The sequence below is a fragment of the Crocuta crocuta genome, unplaced genomic scaffold (genome assembly GCF_008692635.1).
Source record: "Crocuta crocuta isolate KB4526 unplaced genomic scaffold, BGI_CrCroc_1.0 scaffold149, whole genome shotgun sequence".
NCBI classification, from domain to species: domain Eukaryota; kingdom Metazoa; phylum Chordata; class Mammalia; order Carnivora; family Hyaenidae; genus Crocuta; species Crocuta crocuta.
In genome coordinates this window covers 4,948,483-4,958,430 of record NW_027551561.1, presented here as the reverse complement: position 1 = coordinate 4,958,430, position 9,948 = coordinate 4,948,483, and the positions used below count along the sequence as shown (strand labels likewise).

Below are 9,948 nucleotides of genomic sequence, written 5' to 3'. Positions count from 1 at the left end.
TGGCTCCCACCTGCCTCAGGCGGAGGAAGGCAGGTGTGAACTGGTAGCGGACAAAGCGTCCAGCATTGGGGTCCAGATCCCGCCGGTTGATGGGCAACCGCTCTGCAACGTAGCCCAACTGGGGCTCAGTGGGCTTCAGGCGGGGGCCTGTGCCCACCCAGGGTTCCACCCCAGGGGCCACATCTGTCTGAATTCTTAAAAATTCCCCAGGAGATTCTGATGCACATTTAGGGTTTAGACCTTTGGCCAAATGGTTCCGTAGGGCGGGGGGAACGGTTTCTAGGTCAGCAAGCAGGTCGCCAGTTTCAATTGAGGTTTCCCAGGGCCACAGGACTGCAGTTCCCAGGGTGGCCAGCAGAGGGCAGGCTGGCAGGGACTGAAGGGGCCAGACCGTCCTCCTAAGATGTCCAGCCCCAGAAAAGGGAAAGAAAAGCAGAGGCCCAGCCCCAGCTCTATTCTGACACCTCTGCGGCCTGAGTCCCTCAGTAGCCCACTTCACAGCCCTTGCCCACCTCCTCCCTCTGTCTATGCCCTACCCAGCCCACTCACCTGAGGCTGGGGGCTTCTTGATTTCAAAGAGGACAGTGCCTGAGTCCATGTCTCGAATCTTGAACCTGATGAAGTCGATCTTGTAGATATTCTCCTCGGGGGAGCATAGGTAGTCTAGGGAAGAGAGGCGGCTAAGCAAAAGAGGGACCCGCCCAGAACCCCCTGCTGCCAGCTCAGCCTTTGTGAGACCCCAGACTAGTTCGCTGCCTTCCGGAGCGGAAAGCGAGAATTGAGCCCCTGCCCTGGGGGCACACCCAGAGTGTGGGAGATACACAGCACTGTCACTGGGATCTCGTGGGAGACGAACAGCTCCATCCTAGCAGCCTCTGAGGTCAGGGAGGGGCAGGGTGAAGGTGAGTGGAAGACAAGGTCACGTCCCCCCACAGTCCCTCCCATCCTGGAGTCAAGGGGCTTTATTCCAGCCCCTGACTCTGCTCTGCCAGGGCTAACTCAGTGACTTGGAGCCAAATGGGTCTCCGATCAAAGAAGGAGTCCCCAGCATGGAAGGGAAAGTACAGCCCTGCCTTTGAGAACCTTAGTCTAAAGGGGGTGACACAGCTTTGCCTTGGGAGATACACAGTGCCTCTTTGAAGGACACCCCCACCTCCACCACATAGCTGCCCCTCGAGCTAGTCTAAGTGCACCAGGCAAAGACTCTCCTGACCTGGGTCGTGCTAGGGCAGGCAGATGACCCCTTCCCTGCTCCTCCTCACCTCCCAGTCCCCTCCTCTCCCCATAAGCGGCTTATATATGCCCAGCTCCCTTAAGCGGCTTAGTCAAAGCTCTGCTGACTCAAGCCCAGAGCCTGTAATATTGGGGGAAAGGGGGCCACCTTTGCTCTCAACGCCTGTTGATCTCCAAATGGGAGGAAGGCTTAGCAAACAGAGGGAACCCCCTCAAAGGTCATCTACCCGGCCTTGGCTCTGAGCCACCCCCACAGAGAAGAGTACAAGCAAAGCCAGGAAGAGGGTGTGGCAGGGGCATTTGGGGGTGCGCCTGGGAGTAAAGGGAGTCCTCAGGCCCGGAAGAGGAACCGGGAACAGTGGTGAGCCCTGCCCGAGGAAGTTTAGGAATATCAGTGCCTGCAACCCTCACTTCTCTTGCAGCAGCAACTACAAGTGCTCTGGGAGGCCCTGGCAGCAAAGTGAAAGGAGCAGCGGTGGGTCTGGTACTGTCAGCCTGCCCCGCATCACATCCTCCTCAGAGAGGCCCGGAAATCACCCTCCAGGCCCCTGGGCCACCTCCTAGTCCTCTGGGGCAGGAAGAGGAAGTGAATGTAAAGTCCTTCTCTCTTCCCCAAGCCTCAGGCAGCCCCCTCCAGGAAGCCCTCCTGGGAGCCTCCTGGCACCTTAGGGTCCAGCAGGAGCTACGCAGGGCTTGGGGAGGGGCCTGATCCCTGGCCTGTCCACCAGAGTCCAGGGTGGGGAGAGAGGAGGAGGCACGTAGGTGGGCAGTGCCCACCTCACCCCGTACACACTTTATTTTCACAGAAAGTAAGCACTAGTCCCAAGATGTGGAAAGAAGGTGCAGGGCACAAGAAGGGTGGCAGAACTGGGAGCAGGACCCTAGTGGCCCAACTCCAGCTCCCCGGAAAGCCCTTCCTTCTCCTCCACATTCTCCTGCTTTCGGAGCCTCTCCTCTCACTTGGGAATAAGTTCTTGCAGTCTACCCTCCTCAGTCTCTTCTACTGCACCTTGAATCATCAGCCCTTTGGTCCTTAGAGGACGTGACGGAAATGGGAGGCCCGTGGCTCAAAACACCGCACCCACTCCCTCCCTTCTGCCAAGGGAAGGATGACGCCTGGGACCCAGGGTCAGGCCAGTAAAGGGGCAGAGTGGCCGAGGGCTCAGAGCACAACTGCCCCCTTTCCCTCTGCCACAAATAGCTTCCTAAGCTGGATTCAGGGCTGGTAATCCAGGAGGAGCAACCCTCAGACCTGTGTGATTAGGGTCAAAAGGGTGGAGACCCCTGAAACCCTGTTCTCAACTTCTATAGAGAAAAGGGTTCCCATGAAGCCCTTTCCCCTACCCATCCCCCACAGGTGCCCCGTCTCTAAGGGCTATGAACTTCCTCCAAAATAGGAGACACATGGCCGTACGCACGCTGGAAGCCCCCACAGGTGCAAAATAACCTCTAAAGTTGCCTAGGACACAGACAGGTCAACTTGACCTCCAAACATCCTATAAGGAAGTTCTGCCCCAGAGCCACCCTCAATTCTAAACCTGCTGTTGCCAGTTACAGCTCAACTGGCACTAACATCGGATGGGTCCAGGCCCCCTCCCTCTACTGGTGTCTGCTTAGGCAAGGCAGCTCGGCACTCTGGGGGCCCAGCCAAGAATGGTTGCTGCCTGGCTCAGAGAGGAGAGAGAAGCTGGTCCCCCAGGGACCCAGATGCACAGGCCTAGACCTGCCATTATGGTCCCCTCCACGGCTCTGTCTGGCAGCCTTGGGCTCTGCGGCTCCTGCAACTCCAGGGCTCAGGTCCACTCCAGCGCCTGTCCCCCACTGGCACAGAGGGGGTCCCTAAGGTTGCTCTCACAGAGGGAGCTGGGGCAGGATTACTGATAAACAAAGAAAGGGAGGGAAGAGGGCCACTCTCTCTCCAAATGCCATCTGTTCTTTGAGGCTCAGCCACCGCCCCTGCCATGAGGCTTCCTAGCCCTTGTTCCCTGCCTATGGTAACCTCCTCCTCTGCCCTGAATGCTCAGTTGTCTGCCTCTAGGCAGCAGCCAGGAGCAGTCCTGTGGGGCCCTCAGTACTGTGGATAAAAGAGCCCTATTTACTAGAGCATGCACAGCATGCCAGGCACTGTGCAAAATCAGAAAATTAATTTTCCCAACAGCCCTATAAAGTAGGTGCCATTGTCCCCATTTTATAGATGAACGTGCTCAGAGAGACGAAATTACTTGCCCAAGGTCACACAGTCAACCACCTGGCACAGCTGGGGCTTCAACCCAGGCAGTCCAGCCCAGAAATTCAACCACAGCGGAGACAGGGCCTCCGGAAAGACAGGCTAAGGGGGGTATTAACTCACTCCCTTGAGAGGGCCAGGGCCAACCCACTGAAGCTTCCTGCCCAGGTCCTTTCCTGGGGTTGGAGGATGGCCCCAGACTTCTCGGGGGATCGGGGAGACCCGAGGGTCTTAATGTGACCGAAGCTGTAGCTCAGCGTCCACTTAGCCTCCAGGGTGGGGGCGGAGGACAGAAGACCACACTCAACACCCCCATCTTCATTACTGCAGAAAAAAGCCTCAAAGGGCTCTGAAGCTCCACGGGGAAGGGGTCACAGTTGCCGCTGCTGCCCCACCTCCACCTTGGAAAGCGGGACGGCCTGCTCAGAAAGGAAGGAGTAGGGTGAAAATAAATGTCTAAAGGGAGAAGAGGCGGGCACAAGGAGATCAAGGGAAAAGAGGGGACATGGAGATCTCAGGCTCAGAGGCAGAAGGGTAGGGGACTCNCGCTGCCGAAAGGCTGCGGGCGCGCCAACCTGGGTCTACTCCCCCGGGACTGGGTGGGGCCTCGCCTAGGGCTTCATTCATTTTTTTTCTTTTTTTGGATGCATACTTTAAAGGGTCGACTACCTCTCCTCCTAACTCGGGGCGCTCCAGCCACTGGGCCCTTCCGTCTGCCCCTCGTGGGAGTTCTGACTCAGGGTCTTTGCCTGGGATGCTCTTCCCCCAGATGGCCTCCTCTTCTGGTCTCAGTTCAAATGTCATCTGCTCAAAGGCTCTCCGTCACCCCCAAAATAAATGCACCCCCCCCGCCCCCGTCACTCTCGGATCAGCCGGTTTCTTCCTTCTAATGCATTGTCTGAGATTAGTTTTACTTGTTCACGGACTCTTCCCCCTGAAAGATCACTTCCATGAAAGCAGAGATCCTGTCTTTTGTTCATTATAATACCTGGCACTTAGCACAGCGGCTGTTGCAGTCCATGCTTAATATATTCTTTTTCTGAATTTATGAATGAGTTTGTATCTAAGGGCTTACACTGGTGCATACTCTTCTCTCCCAGACCCCCTGCGGAAAAAAAGCAGAAGGAGATACTAATAGCTTTGCTGGGCAACCCTGGACATGCTGAGGGACAACAGCCCAGGCATCCAGCCACCACAGGGCCCTCCACGGCAGGAAGGGAGGAAGGGGCCAAGGTCAGGTGAAAGTATTGTGGACCTGTGAGCCCAGGAAAACAGCTACTAGGAAACCATGACTTAGACACAAAGGAAGGATGAAAGATTATGCTCATACTTTGTATCATTCCAATTCACATTCAACCAATGTTTATTGAGGGCCTAAAATATGCCAGATGCTTTCATATGCTTATCACACTTAATCCTCATAACCACCTTGTAAGCAAGCTATCATTAGTGCTATTTTAACAAATGAAAAACTGAGGCTCAGGGAGATTAAGTGGCTTATTCAATGCTCCCCAGATGATAAGGGCAGAAGGAATTCAGGCATGCTTGATCCCAATCTGGAACGTTCCCGCTGCACCAAGCCACCTCTGTAAGAGAGTGAAGGGAAATTCGGCCACACGCATAGCATCAGGCTCCCCTCCATCGGCACAGCCAGCCAGGAGGGAAGGAAAGAAGGCCCCAGAGGTGACCTGGCTCCTTCCATGAGAGCAGTGCTAGCCCCTGAGGGGCTAGAGAGAAGCATGGAGGAGCGGAGGCTAGAATCCAACCCAGGGCTTTCCCCTAATGCTCCCTGTGAGTGCAGGAGGACTTCAAGGAACAGGACAGAAGCACAGCAGACTGCCCCGGCCCAGGGGGAGACAGGAAAGGGCCTTCAAGTTCAAGCCAGATAACCAGGCCCCAATGATGTGTCTTCTGGAGGGAGGTAGAGGGCACAAAGGGTGGGGAGAGCCTGAGCCAGAGGAATGGGAAGGGAAGAAAAGATAACCCTGCTTGGAGTGTTTACACTTTGGTTACTGGAGCCAAGTCCTTCGTGGCAGGCCCCATTTATGTGCCTCTCAATCTAACACCTCCCACGGTGGCCAGAAAGGAAGCTTTCCTACTGCGACACTGTCCTGCTCAGTCTATCTTCTCAGGCTTTTTCCAGGACTTGCGGGTTTCCAGAAAGATCTTGACCAGGGACAGGAGGATGGGCACAGCCATAGGCAGGAAGAGCGGGATGTAGATGGCAAACTTCTGGTCGTCAGGGAAATAGAGGAGGTGGAGGAGCGAGGGATCAAAAAAGGCACGCTCCGAGGACGTCACAGCCTCCTGGCTTGCGGCGAAGGCAGAGGCCAGGTGCCCCGAGGCCAACTCTTCTGCCGCCTTCTGGACTGCAGCTACAGCCCTGTACACCTAGGAAGGGGGCAGGGGATTACCGTTAAGTCCCAGGCATCAGTAAGGTGTTGGGGTGGGAGGAAGGATGGGCCTTACTGTGTCTTCCATCTACCAGGCAGGTTGCCTGGAGTTGGCCCAGGATAGGGAGAGCGGTATAAAAGGGCTATGGTATATTTCCTTAGCGCCTGCTTCAAATCTCACACCCCATCTGGAGGCTTGCTGGGGGGCCGGCACTGCCCTCTAGAGGAAGCCAGGGGCACTCGAGGACGGGATGCCCACACACACTGGACCTCACCTGGCTCTCTGGCTTCTCCCCACCCTGGTCCTCGCTGGTCACTCCAGTTACACCACGGAATCCATCCCGCGCCCGCTCACCTCAGATGCCACATCGTCCTTGATGACAATGTTGCTGATCTTGCCCAGAAGCTGGGCCAGGGAAGTGAGAGTGGTGGTGGCGGTGGCCAGGTTCTCCACTGACCGAGCCCAGAGCAGCCGGTCAAGCTCCCAGGTCGTTAGCCCTTCACTCTTAGGCCCTGAAAACAGGCATTTCAGAGGCAACTGGGGCTGAGCAATCCCAAAGAGCAGCCTGTAGGAAGAGGAAAGTAAGGTCAAAGGGACCAAGAGGAGAAGGTGGCTACGCTTCCTCGAATGGTGACTACGATTTTCCATCTTACCCAGAACCACGGGAGCCACAGGAAGTGCCTCAGGGTCTCAAGGGGTGAGCGGCAACACTCAGCAATTAGAGCCGCAAGCCCCCTTTTAAAACCTGTGTTTTTGCTTTCACCTGTTTCTGGATTCGATTTCCAAGACCTTGTTTGAAAAAAGGCTACAATATTTCAGATGACACCAACCCAGTTTAACCCCCTCACCCTGTCTACCCTCTCTTTGGACAAACGGGACCACTGAGCCCTTAGTTAAGGGATGATCCAGGACCGCTTCTGAGAAGGCTGTGTGTCCCTCTCCAATCCTGCACCCAGGGCAGACATTGCTAATCAACCAGAATCCTCTTTCCTGATGATCCCAGATACAGCCTTAGAATCCTCAGCCAAGGGCATCTGGCAGCCACTATCAGCCTATCAGTTACCACGAGAACTAACAGCTGTTTTCTTAAGTACCCTGAATTACACCCTACGGACCTGACGTTCAAGAGTCTGCCTTTCTTTTTTCTAAGTTTATTTTTCTACTTTGAGAGAGAAAGAGGACACACATGGGGGAGGGGCAGAGCGAGGGGGAGAGAGAGAATCCCAAGCAGGCTCCATGCTGTTATTAGCACAGAGCCCGACACAGGGCTAGATCCCATGAACCAAGACCATGACCTGAACCGAAATCAAGAGTCAGACACTTAACCGACTGAGCCACCGAGGTGTCCCAGGAGCCCGTTTTTCTTAAAACGGTTTTTGTCAGCAACTAGTCCTTCCTACGAGAAGGATAAAATGACCCTTAGAAACGTCTCTTGGTTTTTCTGGGGCTCTAGGCCCAGCCAAGGCTATCCCTGCCAGGTGAGATTCCATTCTGGTCAGCTCCGGAGACTGGGGTCAGAGTCAGCGGCCACGCCCCCAGGTAGATCAGCCAGGAACTCACCGCAACTGAGCCAGGAACACCTCCATCACCTGCACCATATCCACTTCAACCCTCACCGGCAGCTTCGAGGCATTGTAGGCTTTGGGGTCCACGTTGTACACCTGCGAGGGGAAACAAGGCTGCCTCAGCACCACGCCAGAGCCGTGAACGTGGCCTAGAAGAACCATGGAAGAATGTGGCCTGAAGGCCATGAGAGAAAAGGAAGACATAGTCTGTGCTCTTTAGAAGTTACAGACCTGATGGCATAGCTACTAATTTTGGAACACATGCTATTAGGAGCTTTTCATAAATTATCTCCATTATCCCCTCAGAAGACCTGTAAAAAACATTCATTCCAGTGTAAGAGTTCCTACCTATGAGAAACTCCCAGTCTAACAGGAGAAGTTGTCAGTCTTGCAAGACTCCCATAAAAAGGGCCAAGATCTAAGATGGACACACAGAGAAGTCCTCAGTGAGTGCAGACCGCTGCATGCCAAAGGGTCATATTATAGAAAACACTGACAGAAATACGAAGCTGTGGGGCCGGCAGAGGAGGGCCACAAGCTCACAGCAGCCTCACCTCCTTGCTGCGGCCCCTCCACGGGCTGCGCCACGGAGGACACTAGAGGCACGACAGAAGGAACAGTCTCAGGGAACATCCGTCTGTCCTAAATCTGGGGCTTTGGGGTCTGCAGAGTGTGACCGTTACCATAATGCCACCCCAGCGGGGACTGTGGAAGGCGTTGGTGGCCACGGGAGCCCCGTCCTTGTCCTGAATGTACAGTGGGGAGTGGGCAAGCTCAGGCACGTAGAGCAGAAAGTTGAGCACAGGGTAAAGGGAGGCGGCGCTGGATCCTACGGTACGAAGAGAAGGGAAGTCAGAACACCAAAACACGCTGGAGCTGGGTCTTCATTGCAGGTCAGCCTCTAACCTGCTGGTCACTCACTCTGGGCCCCATTCCCCCGAGTGAGTCACCAGAGTACCCTCCAGTCCTGGGTTTCTGTGATCAAAACCTCTGAGCATTCTCCCAAGATGTGCCCCATACACGAAGCAGAGTCCGTAGCCCTGTCGTCTGGCCCAGACCGTTCTTGGGCACTGCCACATCACACCCATAGAACTACAACCCATTTTTTTTTTTTCTTAAATAGTTTATTAAACTACAACCCATTTTACACACAGGTATGCATATGACTTCATGTCGGCTCCCTCTTACTATCCTTCAAAAACTAGCCAGTCACGCTAGGTAGAAGTTCAAGCCACTCAACCTAGTCCTTATAATGTAGTGCCTACCTGCCCTGCCAGCTTCGTCCTAGTCACTCCCTCACACAGTTCAGCGACACTAAACTTCTCGGAGCTTCCTGAATGCCTATCCGTTTTACTCTTCGGCATCTAAGCTCAGGGCCCCCTTGTCCAGAATGCCCTTCCATCTCCGCACTCAGCACTGGTAGAGGGAACGAGGGAGGAATCACATGCAGCCCCTCCCGTATCCTGGTCCACACTGGCCCAGTCCTGGTGCCTGAAACCCCACAACCAGTGACGCACTGACTTTGGCTTGTCTGTATGATACTTTGAGGTCGCTTACTCTTCCTGGGTACCACTCCCGAAACGAAAGACTGGTACCCCGATTTCAAACCTGACTCAGAACCATCAATCCAGAGCCTGCCTTTGTGTACCTCTGCCATTATCCTTCCTACACGTGTGACCATATTTTTCCTGACTGCCTTGCAAAAAGGGAGGCACAGCCTATCCTTTCGTTTATAAAAAGCAGTGGGAGTCACGTTTAACACACGTTTTTGGATATGATAGTGTGGGGTTGGGAGGAAGCCTAAATGCCCCGCACTTCCTTCATACCCTCAGCCCCACCCAACCTGGGAACCATAACCATATACCGCCAGCCTCCAACCCCACACTGAGGCTTCAGGGTCCCTCCGCAGCCTGGCAAACAGACCCTCATCCCCAGCTCACCCAGCCGGGACTCCACTGGATTGATGACATGGGGGAGGCTGTGCGTGGCCAAGTAGTAGCTAGAGGAAGCTGGGTCGAAGCGCGGGTTTACCCCCAACACTGCATAGTAAAGAATCTGTAAAGCAAAGAAGGAGAACATTACATTGTTGACTGATTTGTACTCCACTCTGTCCCAAAAGTTTGGAAGTGCCTTCAAAAAGATACAGTTAGGACAGGACAAAATAGAAGGAACAAAATCAGGGCTGAGAGAAACAGGTGTAAGAAAAAAAAGAATAAAGCCAAGAGGTAAAATTAATACACTAAACCTGGGCTATGAAAACCACATTTTTTTTTTTTTAACCAGGCATTCTAAGAGCCTAAACAGGGAGGGGAAACAAGAGTAGCATAACTCAGTGTCTGCAAGCTCAACTCAAGTCAGTTATTCAGAAGTACTCCCACTGACCAAGACCTGATAAAAATTTCTCGTACATCTTCCCTAAAAGGACAATGTGTGATACAGAAAGCTACATTCTTCACGTCTTTACTGTTACTGCACTAACATATTTCAGGAAGTTTTTTTTTTTTTTTAATTTTTTTAAATGTTTTATTT

At 53.9% G+C, this 9,948-nt stretch overlaps 2 protein-coding genes across 3 annotated transcripts in view; both read right to left on the bottom strand.

Moving 5' to 3' along the window:
• Window positions 1–3,666, bottom strand: part of UNC119 (unc-119 lipid binding chaperone) — a 5,066-nt gene extending 1,400 nt beyond the window's left edge. The window contains exons 1-3 of the mRNA XM_077749787.1: window positions 3,584–3,666; window positions 550–663; window positions 3–102 (exon numbers count right to left, since the gene is read on the bottom strand). Of these exons, the coding sequence (XP_077605913.1) occupies window positions 3–102; window positions 550–598 (149 nt within the window). The 5' untranslated portion in view covers window positions 599–663; window positions 3,584–3,666. The remainder of the gene's footprint in view (window positions 1–2; window positions 103–549; window positions 664–3,583) is intronic.
• Window positions 3,667–4,805: 1,139 nt separating this feature from the next.
• Window positions 4,806–9,948, bottom strand: part of PIGS (phosphatidylinositol glycan anchor biosynthesis class S) — a 13,955-nt gene continuing 8,812 nt past the window's right edge. For both annotated transcript variants that reach the window (XM_077749730.1, XM_077749731.1), the window contains exons 8-12: window positions 9,360–9,474; window positions 8,103–8,248; window positions 7,415–7,515; window positions 6,209–6,419; window positions 4,806–5,851 (exon numbers count right to left, since the gene is read on the bottom strand). In XM_077749730.1, the coding sequence (XP_077605856.1) occupies window positions 5,576–5,851; window positions 6,209–6,419; window positions 7,415–7,515; window positions 8,103–8,248; window positions 9,360–9,474 (849 nt within the window). In that variant the 3' untranslated portion in view covers window positions 4,806–5,575. The remainder of the gene's footprint in view (window positions 5,852–6,208; window positions 6,420–7,414; window positions 7,516–8,102; window positions 8,249–9,359; window positions 9,475–9,948) is intronic.